This window comes from Lontra canadensis, unplaced genomic scaffold (genome assembly GCF_010015895.1).
Source record: "Lontra canadensis isolate GAN:19392208 unplaced genomic scaffold, GSC_riverotter_1.0 scaffold35, whole genome shotgun sequence".
Classification (NCBI taxonomy): domain Eukaryota; kingdom Metazoa; phylum Chordata; class Mammalia; order Carnivora; family Mustelidae; genus Lontra; species Lontra canadensis.
The window spans coordinates 4396727-4424457 of record NW_022631029.1 but is presented as its reverse complement, the minus strand read 5'-3'; the positions used below and the strand labels follow the sequence as shown (position 1 = coordinate 4424457).

The following is a 27731-nucleotide window of genomic DNA, read 5'->3' as shown; positions in this document are numbered from 1 at the left end:
AAGGATGGGTTTTCCTTTTCAATTTCCTCATCTCTATATTTTTGTAAGTCACGAGCAAGGATTACCGTGGCAGTGAGGAAAGAAGCATTGCGAGGTTGTGGTCTGCCGGGCTACAGGGACACGGAAGCTTCAAGGCCTCCCCGCAAGATGCGTAAGAATGGGAGGTAGGCGGTTCTCAGTGGTGCCAGCGTGACAGCTCTGGCAGGAACGTCTCAGCAGGGCTTCCGACTCCCTGCCGTCTGTCCAGAACTGTACCGAACAAAATTCCTGACCGTGAACTAATAACAGGAAATTCTGAATTCTTTGGAGATAAGCAGAGAAGAGAATATGCTTTTTAGAAAGAGGAAGAAGGAAAGAGACAAGAGACGTTTGAACCAGAGGCAGGAAAGGGCCCGTGTCACAGTCTGTTCAGTCTCAGGGACTGGCCCAGCTGGTCTCTGGCTCTGAGAGACGGATTCACCAGGCGGATGGGTACACTATTGTATGATGTCTTCCCTCGTGGTCTGGAACAGCAGGCAATAATGAGGGTACCAAATGAGGGCTCCAGTGGCCCTTTGCGGTGTTGGGATTCCCTCTTGTAGCCCTTTCTGTGTGGCCTCCCAAGATTTACAGCAAGTTCTGGTGGCTGGGACCTTAAAAATTGGATGTGGAGGGGGGACAATGTGGACCTTCATTTGGGATAACTCGGCCCCCTTGCTTTATCTCCTTGGGCCAGTGATGTTCCTCAGGGCTTTGCCTTTGTAGATAAGACAAGAGTGACGTCCAGCTGAGGTTTTATGGCCTCAGGATTCATAAAAGGTCACACGATTGCCCAAACTCAGTGACTTTTTAACCGACTGAGCCACCCAGGCATCCCAAACTCAGTGACTTTTTACATTAAAAGGAATTAATGTGGCCCTCTGGGCTTCTGTGGGGCCTTCTCTGCCTGGGCCAGTACCCTTCCCAGTCCCCCCTTTAAAATCTACTCCTCTGGGTGGTCAGGGCCCTGCCTTGCCTTTGGAAAGACTTCAAGACCCTGCCCTTCTCTGGTGGCTCTGGGCAGGGCCCCAGATATCCCCAGATGAGATGGTCATAGCCTTTTAATTAGAAAATTCAGGAAAGCTGGTCATATTCCTTTGGGATAGCTCCTTTGGGTAGCTCCTTCCCGGGTTGTATTTTTTCGCTTGTATTTTTAGTGAGTTTCTAATTGCAAATGCCACGTGTTCTTATTAGGACATTTTAAGAAATATGGTTCAGAAAGTACATATTACCTGTGATCCTACTCTGTGAGATAACTATTAATGATTTTGCAGGGGTCTTTGTGTTTTATACACACTGTTGACCCTTGAACAACGTGAGTTTGAGTTGCACAGGTCCATGCATACACGAATATTTTTTTTTTGATAAATGCAGTCCAGTACTATAAGTTTGCTTTCCTTATGATTTTCTTAATATTTTCTTTCCTCTAGCTTACTTTATTGTAAGTCAATACTTTATCGTACAGTATATCATATGTATAACATACAACATATGTATGAATGGACTACTTACATTATTGATATTCTGGTCAGCGGTGGGCTATTAGTTCAGTTTGGGGGGGAGTCAAGAGCTAAATGTGGGTGTGTCTGCAAGGGCCCCTAACCCCTCCATTGTTCAAGTGTCTGTGTGTCAACTCTGTACCGGCATGTCTTACATGCCATATACTGTTTAGAAATCTACATTTGCCTTCCATAATCTGTCACAGACATTCTCCGCATTAATAGCTGTATACTTTTGCAGCATGTTTAATGTCAGGAGATGTATCCTGAAAGGCGTTATACATACCACAGAGTCCTTGCCTACCAAAGTTTGTTTGCCTTTAAAATTTTTTATCTTAGGGACACCTGGGTAGCTCAGTCGGTTAAGCGTCTGCCTTCAGTTCAGGTCATGATCCCAGGGTCTTGGGAGCCCCAAGTTGGCTTCCCTGCTCAGCGGGGAGCCTGCTTCTCCCTCTGCCCTGCCCCCTGCTTGTGCTCTCCCCACTCCAATAAATAAATAAAATCTTAAAAAAAAAAAAAATTTTATCTTAGGCTTCTCCGGTACCTGACTACATTTTGCAGACCAGATTATTTTTCTACTTTTTTGAATGTTTAGAAAAAATGTTAATGATGGTTAAAGGGTATAAAAGATAACACGATGATATGATGATACGATGTCTTCAATCCCCTCCAACCTCATAAGTAAAACATCATAAAGACAGTTTAACCTCTTTGTATCCCCCCCGACCCCCGCCCCACTTCATTCCCTCCCAGCCTCCCCGCCACCACGGAGGTGATGGTTACCCTGAATCACGTGTAGTTTTCACCATCTTTGGTGCCCATAGTGCCCAGGTGCCAGGATCCACGTTTCTAGACGTTTCTTCTCAGGATCGCATCTCTGTCCCACTCAAAATCCTGAGCCTCCACTAATGAGAAGAGCATTCCTGTGGACAACGAGCAGGCCTTTGGATTTTCTCGTGTCCTGTTTGTTGCCCCGTCGCCCACAGGTGGACCAGTGGAGAAGCGCAGCACCGTTCCTAGTGAAATCAGCCACGTGCTGCCCATCTCAGGCATGCGCAGGTCTTTGATGAGACAGGAAAGTGCAGGTGATAGCAGATAAAGAGCTGGTGACAGGGGTCAGCAGGGGAAAGTTGGGGAGCCCAGCAGAGAGCCACAGGAGGGATGGGGTGACGGGGAGAAAAGGAGAGCACTTTTTGCCTCCCCAGAGAGGCACCCCAGGGCCACTTTGAGACAAATTGAAAATCTTCCCATAATCGAACTGGGATACTGAATCTTTTTTCCCCTGCCAGGAAGATACCCCCCTCCGCCATGCCCTCTTGCTCCGGCTCTCCTGTGCTACCCGGCACCCCCTGGACAGGCCACCTCTGGCCACCGCTTGGGCTGTCTCCCTTCCCAGCTGCCTCTCTCCTGCTGCAGCCGCCGGGATCCTCCTGGCCTTCCCGGGTCCCCACAGCCCTCCTTCCTCCCCCAGCTCCTGTTGCACCGGCGGCCATGCTTCCACTAGGTGCTCAGCCTCCTTGCTGTGTCGGGGTGCCTGGGGGCCCGCCCACCTGCTGTTTGTGACCCAGGCCCCGTCGCTTCCTCGCACTTGGCACAGCACGCGGTGTGGTGTAGATTCTCAGCAAGAGTTGTTCATTGATTTGTCTTTGCAGTTTCCGTAGCTAGAATCTTTGTCCCCTGTGAGTCATTTTCTTAGCAAAAGATGAAACTCCAGCTCCCTTGTATTGTTAGCATTTCAAGTTCTCGATGTTTCTTCAGTGGCTCCTCCTATCCCAGAATTTCTCCTTTGCGGGAAAAGTTCTGCCACTCAGTTTTCATCTCTTCTACCCTGGGAACTCCTCCCTTGGCATGTTCTAGTCCATCAGCCCCACTCTGGGAAGGCCGGAGATGCTCCGTCAGCCCTGAGATGGCCACCTTCCCCACTCTAGTGGACCACACTGTCCCCCCAACCACCCCTGGGGGCCCCTTTGGGACCTGGGCGTGGGCCCGGTCCTCTCGTTAGGCTGTTACATCAACTTCGCCGATGGTGGTGGCTCATGGCTGCCACTGAGGAGAGCAGCCTGGTGTCACCTCAACTTTGGATGGGGGGTGTGGAACAGTCCCACGCCACGCTGTGACTTGACCCAGAGTTAGGCCCAGTTCTCGCTAGGAAGCTGGGCCACGCGGCTGGCACCTTTGGCTCCCTTCTTCCTTGTTTTGCTGCTTTCACCCCATGCTGGAAACCGATAGACCTTTTTTTTTTTTTAAAGATTTTTTATTTATTTGACAGACAGAGATCACAAGTAGGCAGAGAGGCAGGCAGAGAGAGAGAAAGGAGGAAGCAGGCTCCCTGCTGAGCAGAGAGCCCGATGTGGGGCTCCATCCCAGGACCCTGGGATCATGACCTGAGCGGAAGGCAGAGGCTTTAACCCACTGAGCCACCCAGGTGCCCCCCGATAGACTTTTTCCAGGCAGGGGCTCTGGTGCCGAGCCAGGCAGAGCCAGTCATGGAGCTTCTGGTCATAGTAGTTCTCAGCCCTGCTAAGAGCTTTTTTAAAAATGCAGGTGTCTGGGCCCCACGGCTGACAGTTCTTGTATGGCAGCTCTGCCTCAGAGTCTGGGCACCCACAGCTTTTTAAAGCTGCACGTTGTCTCCTGCGCACGGCCAAGGATACAGGCTACAGTCTGTATCTACAGATACAGTCTGCTCGGGACTGCCAGAGACGGGCTGGATTCTCACCAGAAGGAATTTATTTCCTGCAGCTCTGGAGGCTGGGAAGTCCGAGATCAAGGGCGTGGCTGGTCCGAGATCAAGGTCCATGTCTGGGGTGGGCCCACTTCCTGGGTCATAAACAGCCATCTTCCTCTGTCCTCAGGGGGCAGAAAGCGGGAGGGAGCTCTTGAGGACTGGTTATAAGGTGCTAAGCCTGTGACCTAATTGCCTCATGGAACCCTGTGACCACATCACCTCCCAGAGGCCCCACCTCCTAATACCACACGCTGGGGTATTTAGCCTATGAATCTGGGGGAGACGCAAATGTTCAGTCCACTGCCCTGCCGTGTGCTGAGCAGTTTCTGTGGCGAGCATCACCTCAGCCCTTTTTGCGGGTTATCCGCACCTGCGTCTGGTCAGACCCTCGCAGGCACTGCCGTGTACCAGCCATCCTAACTGGAGACCTGTTCGCATTCGCCGTCTCTCTTCTCACACCCTCTCCACCACCGCAGGATTCATCTGGTTCCCTGCCCCTTTTGTTTAGATCTGAATTTCCCCCACAACTCGGTGTTCACTTCCTGGGCCATTGGCACTAATCTCCTAACTGGTCTGTGGGATTTTCTTCTCCATCTTCTTATCCGATCTACGCGGCATAGGCAACTGAGTTCTTGTCCTCAAGAAGCTCCCTGAGGGCTCTAGGTGGCCCACGAAGAGGACTCCTGTCCCAACCTTTAGGCCTGGAATTCGTTCTACTCAAGCCAGCCCTTGCCCATCAGCTCAGCTTCTCTGCTGCCACTGCATACCCAGGCTCCACTGTGCAGATTTTCTCACCGTCCCCCAGAGGTGCCATGCTCTCACCTTCTCTTCTTTCCCTACGCCCCTCCACCGGCCACAATTTCTTTTCTCCCTGAGATCCACTTCTCAAACCTCAGTGCACGCCTCAGGACCTTCCTCTTGAGGGGCGTCTGGGTGGCTCAGTCGTTAAGTGTCCATCTCTTGATCTCAGCTCAGGTCTTGATCTCAGGGTTGTGAGTTCAAGTCCCACGTCAGGCTCTACGCTGGGCATGGAGCCTACTTAAAAAAGGAACAAATGAAAAAAAGCGCTCACCTCTTAAAACCTCTGTGGTTGCGTTGGCTAATTGGTAGCTGCTCCTCTGTGCTTCTGCAGCACAGCTTTCTTCTAGAATTGTTGTTACTCCCCCAAAAGACCGGGGAGCCTCCTGGGACAGAGACCTTATTTGATTCCTGAATCCATAGCAGTGAGCACAGGAGCGCAGGCTGAGCACCAAGTAGGTTCCTAGTGAAGATGGGTTATTGCGACCTGGCTTAGGCCCAGACATGGCCTGTTTTCCTTCTGCTCAGATGGGCACACAGCCCCGGTAGAGTCTCATGGCATTTTGGGTCTGCCACACAAAGGTGTTGAGAGTTAGAACAAAACGCACAGTATTCACAACCATATGAAAAGGAGGGGCACCTGGGTGGCTCAGTCAGTTAAGCGTCTGCCTTCGGCTCAGGTCATGATCCCAGGGTCCTGGGATCAAGTCCCGCATCTGGCTCCCTGCTCAGTGGGAATCCTGCTTCTCCCTCTCCCTCTGCCGCTGCCTGAGTTCCCTCTCTCGCTGTGTCTTTCTGTGTCAAATAAATAAATAAAATCTTTTTTTTTAAGTACGAAAAGGATGGGATAGCGAATTAGAGGGTAGTTCCGGTCAAAAAGCAAGTCAGAAATCTGAGGGCAGTGGCTCACAGCTGCTTTTGGATTCTTAAGAACTAAATACAGATTACCAATGATTCACAACAATAGGATTGGTTAAAAATAAATAAATAAATAAAACTTGATTCTAGTTTAAACACTAATTTTCCTGAGGGAAATTTTTTGGTCCATAAGTGTCCCTCAGTATTGGCATAATTCTGAACACACATGTCGTTGGGATGAAAATGTCCTGTCCGTGTGTGTAGTTGTTGCTTCCAAGTGACCATCCCCACCGTGGAGCATCAGAACTCCCGGAAGCCCTAGGCCAGCCCTGAACGCCTTTCCTCTTTCTGACAGGGAGCAGTGCCCAAAGGAAATGCCACTAAAGAATTCATCGAGAGTTTACAGCTGAAGCCCGGACAGGTGGTGTACAAGTGTCCCAAATGCTGCAGCATCAAGCCAGACCGAGCCCACCACTGCAGGTACCCATGTCCGCCCCCTGCCGCCCCCCAACCCCCCACCTCTCACATGCTCTGGAGCAGCGAGCGTCCCACCCCTGCTCCCCGCGTGGGCGCCCTCAGCAACAGGACTTCTGAACGTCCCCTGCTCTGGGCACCTGACCACTGTGACTCCTTCCTGATCTCCATGAGCTCCCCAGATTGGAAAGGGCATTTGGTTTGGGCTCAGGACACCTGTCCTAAGACTTGACTCTGCCACCTCTCACGAAGGACCCTGCCAGGCCCTGGACTCTCTCCGTCTGTCTGTAAAATTAAGGGGTTCCTGCTCATCTTGCCTCAAAGCTTTATTACCTTTTAAGGGCATAGGAGACAGACCTTTGGAAAATCATTCTGAGTGTCTGGCACTTGATCCATTTAAGAGGTGGGCCCTACTCACTTGACTTTCAGAGGGAAACGAAGGGGCTGTACCTGAAGGCGATGTTTCTTTAAAACAGAACTTCTAGAGGTTGTGACAATTGTGGGTTCGGCCAAAAAAGGCTTTTCCTCCTTTCATCTCCGGTGATTTTTCAGATTTTCAGATTTCTTCATTGTTTTGAGTCTTCTCAGCGAGAAGACATCTAGCTAAAAACTGCATTTTATCACTCCAAAAGGGACTTTAAATGCTAAATTACCCTTGGTGCCCCTTGGTCCTTTTCTCAGACTCGGGCTGGGGGAGGGCAGCCAGGAGGGGCACACCGAGCTTACACAGCTGGTGAGTCCACAGACAGGCGTGGGGCCCAGTGTTTAGGGCTCCAGTCCAGGGCTCTCTCCACTAGAACTCCGATTTGGGGTGACTTGTGTGTCCTGATGGACTTGTACGTATGTCTTTCTGTCAGAAAGAGAGATGGCCACCTCCCCAACTAGTTGGCCTCTCTTGAGGGTGACAGCTGAGGAGCCTTGGACAGGGCCTGTGCTAATTGCTGTCTCCTGTGGGGTTTCCAGCAGTTTGGAGAAGCTGAGCCCAGCATGGGGCCAGTTCACTTCTGAGATCTGGGTTACAGACCAATGCAGGGCTTGCTGCTCATGCCTGGGGCGGAGGCACCTGTCTAGCCTTTTCTGCCACGTGTTTTCATCGCCTAAGTGAAGAGGCCCCATTTGCCTATGTGGTTGCCCATTCCCTGACTCTGGGCAGCCCAGTACGCTGAGTGGGTTCCTGCCTTGAATTTGGAGAGTTCAGCATTAGAAGGCCAGCAGGGACCCCACCACACTGTGGGACCTCGGACCAGGCAGCAGCACGTCTCTCTGAGCTCAGCTCTGTCCTCTGCAAAGGCAGTTGTTGCCCGGCAGCTTGCTGTGAGCATTAAACAACGGGAGTCGCTGGTCCCCCAGCAGAAGCCACTGGTTAGTGGAGGCGTGTGCGAGCGACAGGGCACGTTGGGTTTAGAGGCTGGAACGGCAACAGGGAGGCGCGAGTTTTGCAGGAAAGAACTTTTGGGTGACCACAGTGGTTCTTTCTCTTCCCTCCCTGAGCCCTCAGCTGCCTCCACTGCCTGGCATTTTGCTCACCGCCTCCTCCTCGCCTTTTCCCCCTCCCAGGGTGATCCGAGGGAGGTATTCTTGAGTGCTAGTAAACAAATCAGCTTGAGCAAAACAAGAGCTGCTGATTCAGACAAAGTCGGGTGAGGATGCCTGTGTGTCGCCTGCTTCCGCGTCAGGAAGTGTGTGCTGACAACTGCTCCTCTGTGAGCGCTCGCGGCCGCCCAGGTCATCTGGGGACCAGCAGTTTGGGATAAGCACGGTTCCCAGCACAGCAGACAGAGCCGGGTCGACGACTGCTTGAGCAGACTGGCTCGAGAGAGTCGGTGTCAGTGTCCCTGCTCGAGTGAAGGCGCATGTCTGTGTGCGTGAGCACGCCCCCGGCTCTTGGGATCCTGTCCTCCTGACGGAGCCCCATGGAATTTAAGCCCATCCCCACTCCCTGAGCTCTGATAGGTACCACAGATGCTCCCTGACCCCGGACGCATGGGTATTCCTTCCAGCCCAGTGGTGTGTCGTGGGTCTTCTCCCCACAGAGAGGCATTCCAGAACCCCAGGCTGCTTTCATCCTGGCAGTTGAGGACCATGGAGGCCTGTGGAAACACTAGAGAGGGAGCCATTCATGCTAAAGTGGACAGCCAAGGTGTTAGGCTTAAGAGTTAGGTTCCTCTTGCACAAGGAGGTGGAAACCTGTGCTCCTGGCAAAACCTCACACCCCTCCCCTTGCCGCCTGCCCCCGCAAACACATGCACACTGAGGCTGAGACCATCACAGACTGCTTAGGGCCCCTGCTTGATTCTTATGTTTTCTCTTTCATGGTCATGACCACCAATAAAATTTATGTAGCGCTAATATTGTTTTTAAAGCATTTCACCTACATCATCTCTAATTGGGAAATGGGGACCAGTTCTGCAGAGGACAGTTCGGAGAAGCTAAGTTGCTTTGCCCAGGGCCCAATGTGGGGATCCGAGAGCAGTGTTCTTTCTGCCACACCGGACTTCCTTACCCAGCATTCTTGCTGAGCTGGGACCAGGATGTGGTAGACCCTTTTTTGCAGGAGGTGTGGGGTGAAAACCTGGACGTGGTCCACCTACTGTCCTCTTGCTTTGTTCTCCGCTCGTGCCCTGCCAGGCGTCCCAGTCTGATACACTGGAGCCACAGCCCAGGCCTGCTCTTTCCCCATCTGTAGCTTCAGGGCCTGCACTTGGCCCCCACCTTACTAAGGGGGTCTTGGGCCTGGTCCTGGGCCGGAGCGGTGGATTAGACATTGACCCTGACCCTAGGGGCTCCCACTGAGGCAGGGCAGATGTACCTTTCCACCCCGATACAGTTTGGCAAGTGCCTCTGTAGGGGGAGATGCAGGCCCTTGGGGACACAGCTGTATTTCCACAGTGGGCCATCGCCCAGGCTTGGGCAAGGGCCTCAGCCAGCAACTTTGGGGCTGAGAACCAGGAGCCTCAGTGCACGTGAGCCGAGGAGCTTCTTGGGCTCTACCAAGCTTTTGAAGGAAGTGCTTTGGGGCCTGAAAAATAGCAGGGAACCCGGAAGAATAGAGAAGAGGGGCATTGCCTTCCTCTCGAGCATTGATTCAAAAACACAGAAGGGGCTCAGGAAACCCTAAGGCAGGGACATCAAAAGATGCTCACATGGAAGACGTTCGTCCTTTTCAGTGACTATTCCCCCAGGCTTGGGACGCGCTGCCAGGCCCACAGGTGCCTACACCCCAGGAGTGCGCCTGCGCACAGCGGCTCACACGAGGGGCAGCAAGGGGTGCCCGAGAGGAGTCCCAGGAGAGGGCTGGCGCACACTGGAAGGAAAGAGCAGCAAGGAGCCCCAGAGAGGAGAGAGCAAAAGGGCCCTCCCTCTGCCTGCTGTGTCCCCAGCCATGGGCGATGGGAAGAGGGCTGCCTCTGAGATGACCAAGAACCCCCCGTGGGGTATCCGGGGCTGTTGGAGGCCCACATTTTCCCTTCCTGGGGATGGATAGGGCCCAAGGCAAAGCAACTGGGCGGGACATGGACAGGCCTTGCCCTTGGTGTTCTCCAAATCCCAAATGCTGAACCTTTCAGGCTGGTGGTTTTGTGAGTCGTGGGCAAGACACCTCAGATCAGGGCCTCTTGCCACGCTTCACGGGTGGACTCCACACCCACATGCACCCCCGCCTGGCCCTGGAGCTGGAGCTCCTGGCCCTGAAGCTTCTGAACAATCCTGCGTGCCGGGGGAGAGGGTCGGCCTCGGCATTCCGTGCCCTTGCAGACAGGAAGCTCAGAGCCGGGCACAGTGGGCCAACTTCGGCCACTCTCAGCAGCTGTGCTCACTTGTCCCTGCTCCCTGGAGCAAGAGGAGTGGTGTCCGGATGTGGCCGCCCAGCAGCATGTAGCCCATCGTGAAACCCTGTTCACGGGGCTCTTTAGAGGCCGGGAGGAGAGCAAAGGATGGATTTGCCTGAGAACTTGAAACTTAGGCGGCTTTCACAGGCTGTCAGGCAGGCCACTTGGGTGCTCTCTACTGCTGAGCACACTGCCTCAGGGTGCCCACTAGGAACCCCGTGCAGAGGAGGCACGGATGGAGGAGAAAAGGCTCAGGGACCGGGGGCAGGGAGGGTGTTACCCCTGGGAGTTTGGTCCCCTGGTTGGAAGGGAGCAAAGACACCAGAGCTGAGGTAGCCCGTGCAAGGTGGCTCTGTCGTGGGAACATGGGGCCTGGGGGCTGAGGCCCAGGATGCAGGGAGTGGCCCCGTCTTCACTCTCTGCTCTGTACTCTGAAAATTATATCCTGGGAACAAGTGTTATCAGTTGAAATCTCTATTCTACATAATCATATGTACGTTTTTAATTAGTAACACATGCACACAGAGAGCGAGACGGGTACCCGACTTTGTCTTTATAGCCCTCTGTGTCCCTCTCATGCCTCTTTCCTCCCCTGCCCTCCTGGCTCCCCAGGAGATCCTAGAGCGGGGCCGGCCTCTCTGAGATGTGCCCATTCCCCCCTATGCTAGTGAGGACCTTCAGAGTTGTGGAGGAGGCCCCCACAATCGGTTCTCACCTTGTCCTTACAACACTTACTTGCTGTGGACGGGGAACCCGAGCCCCCGAGTCTGGCCAGTCTGACCAAGATAGCTCAGCAGGCCCAGGCCGACCTTGTCACTCAAACTCACGCCCAGCTCAGAAAAGGCCGCACGTCCTCCTCAGGGTGCAGATGAGCCCGCAACTTTGAGTCGTCCGTGGACTCGCCGCGGGGCCCTCCTGCACAGTGGTCTGTGCTTCCTGGCCTGCGGTCTGGGGAGCAGCTTGCCTCCACTCCCAGAAGAGCTCCTCCCGCGCCTTCCCTGCCCAGACAGGCGGCCTGCCAGAGCTCCGCAGGCGTGAGCTCCCCATGCGGGAACGCGACACAGCCCTTTCCACCAGGGCCCACCCGCCAGGGCCCAGAACCTGGGATAAAGTTAGCTGTGGAAACTAGTGGAAAGAAAACCAGGTGTGAGCAAAGGTGCTTTCAAAACAGAAAACCCTTTATTTACAGTATTTCAAACTGTTTTGAACAAGTGACGCCCCAAGATCATGTCAAGGAGCCTGTGTTAGCAAATGGAGACAGGACCCATTTCTGGGGAGCCCATCGGTTGGCAAAGGGGTGTTTCTAAACCCGAGTTTTGGGAGTAGGTGCTTTCAAGCCCCCAGAAGTCTGCACTCCTGTTACAGATTATTTCCTTCGAACAGGGATGTTTGCTGTCAGGTAAACTTGAAACAGCCTCAGTCCCAAAAGGAGCCCAATTACAAGTTAGCAATCTGCAAGTTCATGGGATTTCTGATCAACACTTAAATACATTCTGCTTTTGCAGCTAAGTGGTTGTTACCTTCCAGCTGAAAAGTCTTGCCCCCGGGACATCCTGCCCTTGAGCCCTCTCCACATCTCCCAGCACCCTCCGTGGTCAGCCCCGCCCTTCCACCTGGCACCCACCCTTGGGTTCTGGGTGTTTGGAGGAAGCTGGGAGCAGCTGTTCTCTGTAAACTGCCCCTGCGCTCTGTCCTCACAGTAAACCAGCTCGGGGCTTACTGTCCCCGCCAGAGACCAGCCTCCTCTTCAGCCCCTTAGTGCCCCCTTATTTCCCGTCAAACAAGTGAAGGGGCCTTGTGGGCCAGTGACTGTCCCCTGTTGGGAATGAGTGGGACCCTGGGGGTCCTGACCCTGCCTTCCAAGCCCCTTGCCACACCCCTAGCCATTGTGGGGCAGTGCCCAAGGAGGCCCCAAGCGTGGTGCAGAGTGGGGGGCTGGGTTCTCTGCTCGGCTGGGCCCCTGCTGCCCTGAGGACAGCCCCTGAGGGTCTGCCTTGTGGGCCTTTCAGCGTTTGTAAGCGGTGTATTCGGAAGATGGACCACCACTGTCCCTGGGTCAATAACTGTGTCGGCGAGAACAACCAGAAGTACTTCGTCCTGTTTACAGTAAGTCCTCTTCCCAGTCCTGCCGCACCCTCCGTGGAGTAGCCAAGCGCTTCCGTCCTTCGAAAATTCTCGGCACTCAGTGTTTTGTGCTGCGGTTCGGAATCCTGCCTGGCCGTGGAGACCTCCACCTTCCTGCCAGAGCGCCCCTGGGCTCAACAAGCACCTGTTCCTAAGCCCTCCGCTTGAGCATCTAGAAAACCGGCTCAAGTCCATCGGCTCTAAGCTAGGGCCATGTGCAGGGCTCCCACCCCAAGTGTCCAGTATAAGCAGCTCCAGAAGCCAGTTTTGGTGGTGACCACAAGCCCTCCCTCAACCTTACCTACCTCCCTTACCTACCCACAAGCTGCAGGTAGGTAGGAAGATTTAGTTAGAGAGCCGCAAGAGCCCTTGGCAATCAGCGCTCCTGAGTTTTCAGGTGCCAGGAAGCCACCAGCCGGGAGCACGCCCAGCCCAGCTAGAGCCCAGGTCGCACCTGGCAACGGGCACTTGTTTCTGTCTTGTGTCTTCTGCCACATACTCTCACCTTGGTCCTCCTCACCGGAGGCCTGTCTGGCTCTCCCAGTCAGCCCTCAGCCTGCGTGAGTGTTCCAGCAGGGGGTTCCTGACACCCCTGTCTTGGGAGCCTGCAGGGTCAGAAGGTCCTCACAACAATGGTGTCTGCACTGCTTTCCTGTTTCAGATGTACATAGCTCTCATTTCCCTGCACGCCCTCATCATGGTGGGATTCCACTTTCTGCACTGCTTTGAAGAAGACTGGACAAGTGAGTATGTGCCAGGGCCCCCCCCCCCTCCTGCTCCAGGGGGCGGTGTGTGACCCAGGCGGGCTGGGCTCTTGGTTGGTGTCATGGTGCTAGGGGCCAACCCCATTTCATTAGATCTGCTGCAAGCCTCCGGACTGACCAGGGAAGGGACAGCAGAGGCCCAACTCTCTCTTCATGAAAAAAAGCAGCCCCCTAAAGTCAGTTCCACAGGTAAAGTAGTGAGTTGGACAGGCCCTCTAGCCTGAGCGTGCCCAGGGGAAAGGCAGGCCCCCAGAGGGAGTGCGTTCCTCCTGCAGGCACGGGAGCCTTGCCAGGGAGAGAACCTTTGTCTCCTGGTCTTTAAGAAAAGGCACTTTAGGGGCGTCTGGGCAGCTCAGCCGGTTGAGTGTCTGGCTCTTGATTTCAGCTCAGGTCTTGATCTCAGGGTCGTGAGTTCAAGCCCTACGTTGGGTTCCATGCTGGGCACGGAGCCTACTTAAAAAAAAAAAAAAAAAAAAGAACAGGAGGAGGAGGCACTTTAATCAAAAGTCGTTTCATTCCAATCTCACAGAAATCCATTCTGAACTTTCCTTTTCTGTGGGTGTTTTTTAACTGCTTCATTACCAATCCACGTTAAGATCGCAGAGCAGCCCTTTCTGCTTCCGTGGTGTCCCTTTCGTGCACAAACACTGAGGAAGGAACTCCGGCCAGGAGGCCACACGAATCCTGGGGGAAAAAATAGATGCTGGGAAAACCAATGCCGTCTTGTGATTTTAAAGAAGAATAAAAATAAGAAGGGAGAAAAAAAGCTTTTAACAGATGCTGGAGGAATTAAGAGAGGCCACGGGTCGGACGAGCATCTCGCACACAAACTCTGTCTGTGAGACAAGTGTCTTGAGCCAAAGCGTCAGTGGGCCCCCTTCTCCATCGCACCATCTTCCAGAACTTCACTCTTCCCGTGCCTCATGTCTTCTCGGGCACCAGCTTGCTGTTCTTGTTCCCCAGAACTGGGGAGGCTGCGGGAAGGTTGGGGTCTTTAGTCCCTGGCTGGGCGTGGAGAGGCTGGCCTGGCCCACCAAGGGAGGAGAACCCCACAGGTCTCAGTCAGCCTGCGCTGCCGTGTCGGAATGCCACGGACTAGGTGGGTCTCTCACAGTTCCAGAGGCCTGGAGATCCAGGAACACGGTGCCAGCCAATTCGGTCCCTGGGGCCACCTCTCGGCCTGGCTCGCAGACGGCCAGCTTCTCCTCGTGTGCTCATGTGGCACTCACCACATCACGGGCCACCCCCTCCCCCACCAGCTCCTGACCTCACAGAACCCTCCTCGCCACCCAAAGGCCCCATCTCCAAATAACATCACACGATGGGTGGGGCTCCCACACATGAACTTTGCAGGTGACACAGTTCAGTCGGTGTCACCGTGTCTCCCAGGTTTCGTGACTCCTGCAGTTCTGAGTGCAGCCAGCCAGGGGGAGGGTCAAGCTGGCAGGGAGTAGGGAGAAGAGGAGGGGGCAGGTGGATTTCTGCTTTCGGACCATTCTGCAGAGCCGGGCGGGGCCCCAGCACGTTCCTTGGTGACAGTTCTACGAAGGCACACACCCTGCTAGGGCCCCGGGATCCAGTCCAACTCCAGACGGGGCCTTGGCAACTTGGCAACGCAGTCTGACCCGGACGTTTACGAAGCCCGTCGCTCCCTCCACCCACCGTTGTCAGGTTAACAGACTCAGGCAGTGATGAGAATGCCCTGGACCCCCTGTGAGGCAGAAGTGTCTGTCTTTGGAGCACAGCTGGCAGGGGCAGTGTCATTACTGCCCGCTGAGAGCCAGCTGGGGCGCACAGGGGTCCAGCCAGTCCCCAAGCTCACATGTTTAAGAGGAGGGCCGTGATTCAAGCCCCGGTCTGGAGTGGGCTCTTCCAGCCCTGCCTCAATGACCCCAGGGCCTAGGGTCCTCCCTGAGGACTGTTGGTTGTTTTCAGTCAAGATTCCTGAGGGAAGAGGCTTGAGGCAGCAGTGCCTGTGGCCGCTAGGCTAGGAGGACAGTCCCCAACACGGAAGCCTGAGATTGGCCCAGTGCGACAGTGACCACCATCACTGCTCAGCCGTGGACGAGCGGCCTCGCATCCAGCTTGTGTAAGAAGGGGAAGGGGTGTCCCCAGAATGAGGGCACTTGAGTTGAGGTTTAACGAAGGGTGGAGTTAGGTCGTTTACATTCCCTGGGTCGGGTTCCTGCCTCCCTACCTCCATTCGTAGCTCCCGGGGCCAGCCCAGGACGGGAAGGATCCGAGTGGCTGGGTGAGGACGGAGAGTGGGCCCCGGTGCCAGGCTCTGCCTCCCGCTCCAGCCCCGGGGCAGCCGAGGTGGAGAAGGGAGGAGCAAGGCGCCTCCATCCCATGGGCACCCCTTGCGTGCTTATGCTGGGCCCCGGCCAGCCTGTGCGGATATTCTCACACTTTCTCAACCGCGCCTCCCAGTGAAAGGGAAAACTACAGCTCGGAGAGCCCCGGCCGTGTGCCCACACTCCTGTGTTGTCTGGCTCTGCTCCAAGACGGCTTGTACAGCAGGGAGCAAAGTCCCGGCCTCCCAGGGCTAGAGGTGTGGTGGGCAAGGCAGACAGCAAGCCAGGACAGGAGCAAATGGGACTCCACGGGGTGCGGCGCGGGAAAGACGCAGGGGCCACGGAATATTAGTGGTGGCTTCTTAGCAAGAGCTCATGGTGGGGAGTTGGCTTCAGGATCCTCACCCTGCTGTGTCTGCCTGACTGGAACCCTCATCCTGCCCGCCACCCGGCCCCGCGCCCAGGCAGGCGGCTGCCACACCCGGAGCCTCCAGGGGGCCATCCCAGCCAGGCCCTGGCCCCAAGAAAGCCAGAGGGGACAGCTCTGTGGACGATGTTGAGCCCTGAGGGGAGCATGAGGAGATGAAGGCATTTGGATGATCTGTTGCTCACCCCACCACCAGGACAGTAACAGCTCTGTGTCTCCGGCCGGTTCTGAAGGTCCCACGAGGGAAGCAGCAAGGAAGCCCCAGATTCCCCGAGTTCCCAAAACCCAGGAAAGCCCGGCTCTGCCCTCCCAGATCGGACCCTTCCGGCCAGGGCAGCAGGCCTGGGCTCTGGGGCAACGAGAAACATGCACCACAAGCCGGGCCGGGACCCCCGTCTCCCAGTGTCGTCCCCATTCCCCCAGGCACCCCCACCGCCACCATCTCCTGCAGCTCCTCAGTTTTCCTCCCGTCGGGGGCCCTTCTAATTTAAACTTGGTCCAGACATAGGCTTCTGCTATTGCTGAAAATAGAACCACGTATCTGGTCAAACCTCGCTGCTCTGTGTGGAGGGGGTGGAGGCCTGGACGGGGACAAGGACGTGTCTGAGGTCTCACACACATACCCCCGGCAGCCTGGGCTCAGAGAGAGGTGGGGAGAGCGAAAGCAGCCACTCCGGGGGCCGGGGGTGCGTTTCCCGGGGGGCTTGTTTCACCCCTAGCTCGGGGCCAGGCCCGGCAGCCAGACTGCCCCCTTGTAGACTTCGAATCCCAAAACCCCTGACTGAGCCTCCAGATGTGCCCTTTCCTGTCCCCCAGAAGCAGACAGAGCTGCAGGAATGTCCAGAAAATTAGTGGCCAAACCAGAACCAGTCGGAGGCCGCCCCACCTGTGCAGCCTGTGCTGTGCTCTCTGAGGGGAGGGGCTCTCCCTGTCTTCACGCCTTCGCGAGGTGCAGCCTTTCTGGGTCCTTCCATGTGCAGGCACCGTGCTTGGCAGCAGGGCACAGACACTGGCTGGGGAAAGAGCCGGGGTGAAGGGGTGTCAGGAGGGGAAGCCCCGGCAAGGGCCTGTCCTGTGGAGAAGGGCCTCCCCGAGGGAGTGCTGGCGCAGCTGGGTGGTGCCCGCCGGGCCCCGGGGCCAAGGACACGTGGCACACGTGGGAGGAACCAGGTCCTGTGGGGCCGGAGGCTGAGTGGGGCCCTGGGGACGTCGAGCAGCGGGCAGGGGGCGGCAGCCCCAAGTCCCACACGACCCTTCTTGCAGAGTGCAGCTCCTTCTCGCCGCCGACCACAGTGATCCTCCTCATCCTGCTGTGTTTTGAGGGGCTGCTCTTCCTCATCTTCACCTCCGTGATGTTCGGGACGCAGGTGCACTCCATCTGCACAGATGAAACGGTAAGCGGGCGGCCTGTCCTCCGCCTCCACTCTGTGGCTTGGGGGGTCCCAGGGCGGATGCTGCAGGGAGGGCTGCGTGCAGGCTGGACCTGGGAGCCCAGCCAGCCGGGCCCAGGAGGGAGGTGTGCCGGCCGCGTCCCCCCATTTGCAGTAACTCTCGACGTACACACACACACACACACACACACACACGAGTCTTTCCTTGGGGCCGGCATAGCAAGTCACACCAGGAACGGGGCCTAGCAGCCTCGGTGAAGGGTGCCCTTTGCTAAAAGTCCTTCCGTCCTCCCATGATGGTTCCGTGTTACACGCTCCGCTGTGTCAGACGCTCTGCTGGGCACAGGGCCACGCTTCCCATCTGAGAACTACAGTCCTAGGGAGGGGATGATGGACAAACGGTTCCTGAATCCAGCTGCAGTGGGCAGGGTCCGCTTCCTGGAGGAGGTGACTCCATGAGTAGGTCCCAAGGGCAGAGTCAGGAGACAGTCTGCCTCAAGCATCCCCGAGCTCTGGGCCCCTGGCGCCCACCTGCCCACTGGGTACCGCCGCTTGGTCCGGCTCTGGTTCTCGTCCGTTTCCTCCCCCTCCACCCCCCATCCCTACCTCCACCCTACCCACAGCTCCTTCTCTGGGAACTTCGAGGCTGCTGGCGGGGACAGGACTGGAGCCCACTCCCCTGGTTCTATGGCCACCTGTCTGTCCTAAGTGTCCAAAAGCCTCCAGGTGGTCAGTCTGTTGCTGTGACATGGACTTTTCTTCCTTTTTGGCTCTGGGTTCCAGGTGAGGGGCCCCAGGAGGAAGGGGCAACACTGAGCTCCCTGTCAGGAGCAGAGGCGTGAGGTCCCAGGCCCTTCTCGGCACTCCTCGTGGCTTCCCAAGCTCCCCTCTGGTGACAGGTGGCAGCATCAAAGGGGCCTGCTGGTCAGTCCGGATCAGATGGAGGCTCGTAGGGAGACAGACTCCTTGCCACTGCTGTTGGGACACCATCTCTTGAATCTGTGGGAATTCCCAGTGGTTTAGAATGTTTCGGGGGGCTCTCAGCAACTTTATCTTCTATAAGAAATAACATCATAAGAGTTTCTGTAAAAACAGTAGCCAATGGTATAGACCCGGCTATGTGTCCAAGCAGGAAGTGTGACCAGCTTCTCTGCCTAAGACCCACAGGGAACCCAGAGGTGACTGTCATTCCCCCTCCCTGCCCCCCCGCCACTGTTGCCTGTGGCACCGCACACAGCCTGCAGTCTGGGGGAGCCAGAAGGACAGCTCACACACCCTTGGCCCTGGCTCTTCTTCCCCTTCTGGCCCCTTCCTAAAGGGAGTTGTGCTGGAAAGGAAAGCAGAAAAGAAGGAAGTGTGCATCTGGAGAAAGCGCGTCTTCCCCTCCGCCTGGACCCTCCCAGCTCCCTGGCCTGAACAGAGATTTGAGTTAGGCTGAGCCCTCCTCCTCCTCCCCGTTCCTCCTCCTCCCCAGAGACCAGGGCAGACAGACCCCCGGGCCAGGCGCCTGCCAGGCCGCTTCTCTCCTGTTCTCCCAGCAAAGACACATCCTCGGGCCCTGCCCGCTGTCCAGCTCCATCAGAAGAGGGGAGAGGGGAGGGAACAGGCTTCCTCACCAGCCTGCTTTTCCTGTGAGACTCGGTGTGGGGAGCAGCCCAGGCTCTGGGCACCCACGAGCGTGGCCTCTGGGCCCGCTTTTTCCCAGAGAAGCACTAGGAAGACCTTTGCCATGCCCGGGGCTGGCTGGCTGTCCAGGCAGCCCCTCTAACCTATACTAATCCCTTTCCTTCCTCCTCTGTGGTGGCTTCTCTCCTCCCCCACAGTCTCTGACTCCTGTTGGACCTTCTCAGGTCCGCCTTGCCCACCCCGCTAAGCTGGGTGCTTCCTGACCTCCCAGGCTGGGGGGACTAACGGCGCCTGAGCGGGTCCTTTCATTTGTTTCTTTTTTTTTTTGTCTGCAAAGTGGTCATAGTCGTGTCAAACTTGAACCTACCCAAATTAAAGGCCAGCATTGGCTGTCACGATCACAAGCCCCTGCCGGCTCTGAGGCTTCTGGCACCAAAGCCCTCACAGCATCCCCGGACCATAGCCAGGCCCAGCTCCGGGCCCAGAGCCCCTCTGTACCGCCCAGTGTGCGTACATGTCGCGCCTTCAGACTTAGCAAAACACCCCGAAACGCCTGTGGGAATCCAGGCTCAGCGGCCTCTGGATTTGCTCATTTTCCCCCTCCCTCCCTGGAGGGGCTTTGTAAATATATGCCCACATACCCCCACCCCCACCACCCCCCCAAAAAAAAGCAATTTTTTTTCCTTTGACACTTTTTATGAGAGAAAGAGAAGGAAAATGTACAATGTAGGTAGGTTTGTGGCTTTAAAAGGGAGCAATGACACCATTCACCTCAGGCTAATGGACATCCCTTCCCCAAAAACCACAGCAATAAAGAGCTTGACTGAAAGTATGATTGTTCTTGTTTTCAGGGAATAGAACAATTGAAAAAGGAAGAGAGAAGATGGGCTAAAAAAACAAAATGGATGAACATGAAAGCCGTTTTTGGCCACCCCTTCTCTCTAGGCTGGGCCAGCCCCTTTGCCACGCCAGACCAAGGGAAGGCAGACCCGTACCAGTATGTGGTCTGAAGGACCCGGCCAGCATTGCCACCCAGACACAAACCACATCACAGCACTACCGTCCCCTCCGTTCTCATGAATGTTTAAATCGAAAAAAAGCAGAACAACTACTCTAAAACTTTTTTTTAATGTCTCAAGTAAAATGGCTGAGCATTGCAGAGAAAAAAAAAATGTCCCCATGTTTTTATTTTTAAGAGATCATCCTTTCTATTTTTTTGGTGACCGAAGCTGCTCCTCTTCTTTTTTTTTTTTTTTCCTTTTTTTAAAATCACTTCTCTGGCCTCTGGTTTCCTCTCTGCTGTCTGTCTGGCCTGACTAACGTGGAGGGCGCTGTCTCCGGGTGGCCCGCCTCTACTAACTGAGGGAGCCGTGGGCTGGGGCACGGATGGACCACCGGCCCCGACGCCTGGTGGGGGATACTTAGGAGAAGCAGGGGGACCCCCCACCTCCCGCTGCCCAGGAGGCGGTGGCAGGCGCCCCCACAGGACTTAAAACGTTTTCACTGAAGACGGATGCTTACCCCTTGTGGCCGAGACGGGCAGGATCGGCCGGAGCCCTAAGAAGGGCCATTGGCACAGCGGCCTCATCCCCCAGTGTGGACACGGTTTGCCTCCTTGTACTCCATGGGCTTGGGGTGTGCAGAGTGACTTTTGGGAGGGTGGGATCAAAGGGGTCTTATTTGTATTCGGAATCACCAATTATATTCCCCCGGATTATTTGGAAGAGTATGAAGGAGAGACGTTTTTCCAGCTCAAAATGCCTTACACAGTCAAAGGAGAAAACAAATGATGCGGTTTCAGGTTTCCTTTGTCAGGTCTGCTTCCTCTTGGCACCACTTCCCGTCCCCTTACCCCCTCCCGCTCCCAGGTGGCCGGTGAGCTGCGCTGATGCTGAGTGACACTGTTCACAGCCCCCAGCGCACAGCTGTCCTGTCCTCAACCCCCTCCGCCCCATTTTGTAAATCCCTAAAGTGGGTTCCCTCTGATGTCTTGGACACCTGAATGCGCACGTAGCCACGTCTTTGTATTTTAACCTGGGAGGCCGTCGTCCCTGCCTCTGGGGCTGATGGGGATGTGAGGGGTCGACCTCACAGCCCCCAGATTTCTGAAAGCTGGCAGATGCCCCCCGCCCCGAACCGGCAGGACTGAGTGGCCTTGCCCCGTCCCCCTTGGCACTTCCTGAATGAAATCCCACTTCCAAGAGGAAAGCCTGAAGAGAGTAAGGAGATAAGGGGGCCCAGGGACAGTGCAGCAATCACAGAAGTTGGAGGACTAACCATCAGTGACTCCGTACACGTGGACTGGTTTTTTTATAAGTGATCACCACAAACCTCCTTTTTGAACTTGCGCTGGGGATGGTGGGGACGGGGGTAAGGTCTACGAAACCCAGTCCGGGACAGGGAGGAAGCTCGTCGAGCCGCCGTGTGGTTTTCCACGAACCGTTCAGTGGAACATGCTGCCTCTTTTCACTTCTGTCCGTGCTTCCACATGGAAACGAAATGCAATAAAATTTTTCCAAAACCTGTTGTCACTGAGCCGTGTTCTCTCACAGCGCTGCCTTCAGGCCGGGCCGCGCTGGCTGCCGTGGGGCCTCTGTGCCATTGCTCCTAAAGGCTATTTGTTTCTGCTCCTGCTCTTGAACGAGGTGTCCGAGGTGTCCGCTGCGCTGGCTTTAAAGAACCCGTCAGCCGCCCGCCCTTGACCGAGCCTACCCCACCCACCCCCGGCCTCTTGCTGGCTTCTGCTGCCTGAATCCCCGGTTACAGAAGAGCCTTCTGGTCCACAGGGTTTGCTGGAGCGCGGGGGGGCCCCGGGAGGGGGGGACCCGTTTCCCTCTGCGCACCCAGCAGAAAGCGGCGTCTAGCTGGAGGAAGGCACTGGAAACCTCCGCAGACCGTCCCAGCGCTATGAGGAGCTCGTCCTCATCCCTCCCATGTCACCAGAGACCTCCACGACCCTCCCCAAGGCAGTCAGCCCCGGCTTGCCTCTCCTGCGCTCTTGACGCCCTAAGTCAAGGCTGAGGTCTGGAGCGTTTGTTTGGTGTTTTTTTGGTTTTTTTTTTGAATGCTGTATTTAAATCTAGTTGATAGTTTGTTTCCCACAGGCCCCCCACACACACACTTTTTGCAGTTCGCTGAGGTGTGTGAAGCGTGGCTATTCAGTGACTAGCGCGGTTTCGAAGGCTCTGGCCTGCTCCCGCCCCTCAGGAAGCCGTCCCTTGGGTCCTCCTGGGGGGGGGATATTTTGTATATTTGGATACCCTCCAAACGCTCCATCCTCAAGGCATTTTTCTTTTGTTAAGTGATCCAGGTCAGTTCTTTTCCCCGCGGGATGTCTGAGGAAGGCAGTGGATGGTGCTGAAAATGTATTGATTTTTTTTTTATTACCGTTGAGTCCTAAACATAGAAATTCACCATTTATTTTTTTTTAAAGATTTTATTTATTTATTTGACAGAGAGAGATCACAAGTAGGCAGAGAAGCAGGCAGAGAGAGAGAGAGGAGGAAGCAGGCTCCCCGCTGAGCAGAGAGCCCGACGGGGGACTCGATCCCAGGACCCTGAGATCATGACCTGAGCCGAAGGGAGCGGCTTAACCCACTGAGCCACCCAGGCGCCCGAAATTCACCATTTAAACCTGGCGTCCTAGGCCTGTCCTTCCCAGAGAACAAGGCTGCTTTAGACATCCTGTGTGGGTCTCCCTCTGTTTGGCCAGAGGGAAATGCCCTCGGAAGATAGGAAAACCCCGGGTTCCCTGTGGTTTTCCTCACTCCCTCTCACTGGAACGGGAGACATTTTGGGGGAGCTCGGGGACCAGGGATGGGGCTGTCGTCGGCAGTGGGGTGACCTGCCACCCACACAGAAAGAAGCGGGCATCCCTGAGGGTCCCCAGTCTTCCCAGACAGCTGAGAGGACGTGTCTCTGCACAACGGTGGCCCAGGCTTTCGGCTTTGGCACAGGGGCTCCGGTGGTGCTCATGTACACCCCTGGGCAATGAGCCCGTGGCAGCTGTGGTCTTTCAGAGTGTGGACCCTGGAGCGTGGCAGGGAAAGAGAAAGGAAGGCGACATGGCAAGCCGGATTAGGTGACTCCTTCCCAGCCATCGACTTCAGGCGGTGCTTCTAGCAACCGGGCCAAACGTGCAAAAGGCCGCTCCCTCCGGGCAGATGTCCGCCTCTGTGCCCAGGCTTGGTGACTTCGTGCCCCCAGAATGAGTTTGGGTAGCAATGCAGGTGCCCCATCTCCTGTTAGTCACACCATTTCCTCTCAGGAATACTTCGTCTCCAAAGAACCAAAGTAACACAACTGGAATGACTAGTTTTGTTCCTCTGGGCTCGGCTGCTAAGAAAGCCACAAGCCACTTTCCACCGTGACACGGAAACCAGCCCCTGGCCAGTCTGCTGTGTCCCCAGGTGGAGGCTTCATTCCCCTGCCCTCTCCCTCGGAAAACAAGTTCTCGGTGGCATGACCGCCGTGAGCACCCCAGCAAGTCAAAGTCACTCCAGGGGTCCGTCCGCGCACACACGGGAGCTAAGAAGGAAGGAGTGTTTGCCCCATGCTCCGACACGTGGACATAAGGGCGTCCCAAACCTCTCTGCTACTGACCTTACGCAGCCTGGCGACTGGGCATCAAAGGCTCTGGCCCCCCTCAGACTCGGGTTCAAGTCCCTGCTCAGCGACTTCCTTCGCGTGTGACTTGGTGCAGTCGCTGACTTGAGCCTCCGTGATCTGTCTCACATGTCAAACCAGGGAGGCCGTCTGAATCACAAGGTCGCAGCGAGGGTCAAATGAGAGTCGTGACCGTCGCTGTGACAAAGCCGTCTGGCACCCGGCGTGGCTTCTTCCATGAACGTTAGCGCTGCCAGACCTCTGCTCTTCAAAGCACAGTCACAACGGCTCCTGATCCGTGAGACGAGCTCGTTGGTGAGAAGTGACATTTAATTAATTAATTAATTAATTAATTAATAAAAATCCGTGACAGTTGTAGAGTAAGTTATCGTTTCATGAGACTTTGTCGGCGGCGGTGCACAGTTGTACAGAAAAGTGTTGCCTGTTGTGGGTCGAGTAAAAGGATGTGAAACAACAGATGAAGAGAGAATGTTCTCTGGCTGTCCAAGGAGGAGGGACGCGGCATGGGCAGCAGCGTCTCCGATTTTCGCCATCTGATGATGTGGGGAGTCGAGGGGTCAGGGGGGACAATGAGGTCTTGCTCCGTGGGTCTCAGAGGAGTCCTTACAAAGCCTATGCTCGGGGTCTCTGCCTCCCTCGGGAGCTCTCGTCCTGGTGTGTTCATTCTGGGGACTCTGGTGTGTTCCCGTGCAAATGACAGCTCATGTGTCATTGTGGCAGAGGGAGGGCCAGAAGCCCCCAGCCACTCCCTCCCTTACAAGAGCTGTTGGCTCGGCCGTGCCGTCCTCCCCAGGAGTCAACCATTCATGCTCGCTTGGGCCTGACGTAGGTATTACTGTTATCCCTGCAAACCTCCCGCCGAAGGACTTTGCCTCCGGCACGCCTTCGACTCAGAATTGAGTCGTACCAGGAGAAAGAGACCCCGTTGGCTCCTCCTGAACCCACCGGCTCAGACCCTCACGCCTCTCTTAGGCTGCAGATGCGTTTGGGATATTGTCTTCGTCCAGACTCAGAGTTGACCTGGATGTTTGTCCACTTAACCTGCTCAGGAACCTCATCTGGCGGACGGGCCGGGCTCTGATCTAGAATGTTCTTACGAGCTTAGTAAAGAGGCTGAGTGTCGCCATGAGTGCTCGCCACGGAGCACCGTCGCCCTGAGGGCTCTTCTGCTTCATCTCCCTCTCCAGCTTTTTCCTCTGCCTTGGTGATCAGCACGGGTAGAGTGAGAATTCACAGGAGGACTGAAAACACCCTGGGCAGAAAGAAGGCGGAGACCGGTTCTCACCTGGGTTCCAACGAACAGCAGAACAAGTTTGGGCCACCATAATGGCCTCTCAGACCCTCTGTTTTCCCGCTTGCCAAGTTGTCGGTACCAACAGCCACCGCCACTCAGGGCGGTTGTGAGGACCCCACAATCATGGCTTTGAGCCAGCATGCACACAGTCTGGGTGTCCCCTCTGTCGCCTGCCCTGCTTCCTGAGGGTGTCCCAGCTTCCCTGAAATCATGCTTCAGATGCCTCTCTGGACAGGCTGCAAAGCATTGCCTGGGAGGGGAACGCAACATCCCCCAAAGCAAGTGTCTCCGGTGGCCCCTGTGGCTTCCGCTCAGCAGGGAGGCCTGGAGAGGGGCCGGTCCATGGGCACCAACAGCATCGGGTGCCCTTGACCTAGGCGAGGCTCCCTCAGGAGTTGCCAGCAAGGTCTGTTTTCTGAAACAGCTCTTCTGATCATGACAGTAACACCCGCTCATTGGTGAAAGCTTGGGACGTGCGAGGAGTCCACAGAAATTAGTACAAATCACCTCTGACCCCATCCCCAAAGGTACCTGCAGGTCCCGTGATGTCATGTCCAACTACCCTGGCTTCCTCGCCTTGTCGCCAGTGGGCAGGATTTTCCAGGGTGACGTAGAACTGTATCAACACCGTTTTTCGGAGCTGAGTTGTGTTACACTTTGTAGAACGGCAGACTCAGCCATCCTGAGTGGGTGTCTCGACTGTTCCCAGCTCGTCATGTTGTCAATCAGTGTTCAAGACTCTCTTGCTCACATCTGTGTGTCTCCGATTATTTTTTTTACCTGTTCTTGTGACATAATTTCCAACTTGTTAACAAAAAAACGTGGCAGGAATCGCACAGAGAGCTCCTGCGTTTGCCTCCATCAGCCTTTCAACATGGAACCATTTCATATAAACATAATAAAATACAAAAACCTGGGAAACTATGGATGCGAGACCCCTAACAGACCTACAGGCTTCGTTCGGGCTTCTGAACGTGCCCCAGCGAGACCCTTGTCTGTCCCGTTGCCTCGCTTGTCCCATCTGTGTCGTCTGCTCCAATCTGTGAATCCTCCGTCTTTGTCTTTCATGAACTTTGCCCCCCCTTTTTTTAATTAAGATGAAATTCACACAACATAAAATCAACCCCTTTAACACGTGCAGTTGTCATACAGCCATCACCTATGTCTGCTTCCGAAGCATGTTTGTCAGACTTTGACCCTCTCGAAGATCAGAGGCCAGGTATCCGGTAAACTCCAATTTGCGTTTGGCTGATGTTTTCTAATGATTAGATCAAGAGTGTGCGTTTGGGGCGAGAAAAGCACGGAGATGATGTTACCTGTGATTCGGCTCAGGTGACACCTGCCCGGTTTTGTCCCTGGTCTGCCCTCTGCCACTAGTGTCTTCCAAGGAGATACCCTGAGATCAGCTTCTTCAAATGACAGGTTTTTTCAAGAACCAAGAAACTTAAATCTCTGAGATGAAGTGGGAAGAGAGAGTGTTGGAGAGGAACTGGCCCGGAGGATGGGGCAGGCCTCAGTCTGTGGGTGTGCCTCAGTTTCTCTTTCTGCATAACAGAAGGGATCGGACCAGTTACGGGAGGCTCTTGTGTGGCAAAGAAGAGAGAACCCAGAACGAGGTCCTCAGAGGTCGTTCTGAGGTGGAATGGGTCGTGTGAATGAGCGGTGGCCGTGCCTCGCAAACCCTTGGCTTCTGGCTTCTGGCTTCCAGCGGAGGCGGAAGAAGGCAGAGGCTCCCGTGGGGCTGGAAGCCTTTGTGGAGGGGGCTGTGGTCTGGAGAGCTGACCTGACTATGCCTTTCACTCCTGTGGGCTTCTCCCCTTTCCCCTCACCCTCTTTCTGTGGCCTGGCAGCTGAGACGCCCAGAGACAGGTGAGTGGGAGCAGGGGCGCACCGCAGCTTGGGAGCAGGGGCGCATCTGCCACCGGAGCAGGGCCCCCCCACAGCGACCCTGCGCCCCCGTCGGCTGCCCGCCGCATGCTGGGCACACAGTCTGCTTCCGCGGCCCTCGTGTTTGTACCCCGCGCTCTCCCCTGACTGCCTGCACCCCTTCTTCTGCTGAGTCCGCTGTACCTGCTGGGGGGCGTGGCCCAGAATGCCCAGGGAGGGCGCGTCTTAGTGTTCTCAGGGGCGGTTAGTCCTCAGCCCTGGGCCCCGCAGCAGCCTGGCCTGATTTGGCAAGGCTGGGCAGACCCCGGGCCCCGCTTGCTGTACCGCTCCCCACCGCTCCCCCCAACCCTGCCCGTACCCCACCGGCCCTCAGGGCCCCACAGCCCTGACCTGGCCTGGTCCGGCTGTGTCCCTACCGCGCCCCCCTCACCCCTGCTGACCCTCTGTATCCCGTTGTCCCCGCAGGGCATCGAGCGCCTCAAGCGAAAGCACCAGCCCAGGGAGCACAGGGGCAGCTGGAAGTCGGTGAAAGAGACCTTTGGTGGGGACTTCTCCCTGAACTGGTTCAACCCCTTCTCCGGACCATGCGACCCAGAGCCTCTCAGTGACAGGGACTGGGTGCGGCAGGCGGCCTCGCTGTCCGAAACAGACAACACGGAGACCGCAGAGGAGCAGTCGGAGGAGAGGAAGGACGAGGACTCCGTGGAGGTGACAGATGAGTGAAGCTGCCGTGGGGGGAGGGCCAGAAACTGGAAAGCCGCTGGCAACCTGGACGCGGGCGTCGTGGCCCCGGCATGGCTGGGACGCGCCGCCCTGCACCCCTGCCCCCCACCCATCCCCGCAGGCTGCTTGCGGCCACTGCCATCCCCTGTACACCCTCCTCCTCTCCCCAAGTTGGGCCAGGTCTTGGTGGGGGCGGACTGGGGCAACAGGAGGAGGAGAGACTCCTGGAGGCCATCCAAGAAGAGTCTGCCCGGAGCGGGACTGGGTGTCCTTCCGAGACGGGGCGCCCCCCGCACCTGGCACGGCCCCACCAGCAATGAAAGCTCTGAACGGAGCAGCTCAGGGGCAGAAAAGAACTTGCCTTTGGCTTTTC

General features: G+C 56.0%; 1 protein-coding gene across 6 annotated transcripts in view; it reads left to right on the top strand.

Moving 5' to 3' along the window:
* The window catches only part of ZDHHC3 (zinc finger DHHC-type palmitoyltransferase 3), a 51568-nt gene extending 23837 nt beyond the window's left edge, over positions 1-27731 (top strand). For 3 of the 6 annotated variants that reach the window (XM_032867816.1, XM_032867817.1, XM_032867818.1), the window contains exons 3-8: positions 6257-6381; positions 12212-12308; positions 12988-13069; positions 13184-13279; positions 17075-17205; positions 27101-27731. In XM_032867816.1, the coding sequence (XP_032723707.1) occupies positions 6257-6381; positions 12212-12308; positions 12988-13069; positions 13184-13279; positions 17075-17205; positions 27101-27358 (789 nt within the window). In that variant the 3' untranslated portion in view covers positions 27359-27731. Of the gene's footprint in view, positions 1-6256; positions 6382-12211; positions 12309-12987; positions 13070-13183; positions 13280-17074; positions 17206-19679; positions 20001-27100 lie in introns of those variants that run through there. The other 3 variants (XM_032867820.1, XM_032867819.1, XM_032867822.1) reach the window with 3 other exon arrangements.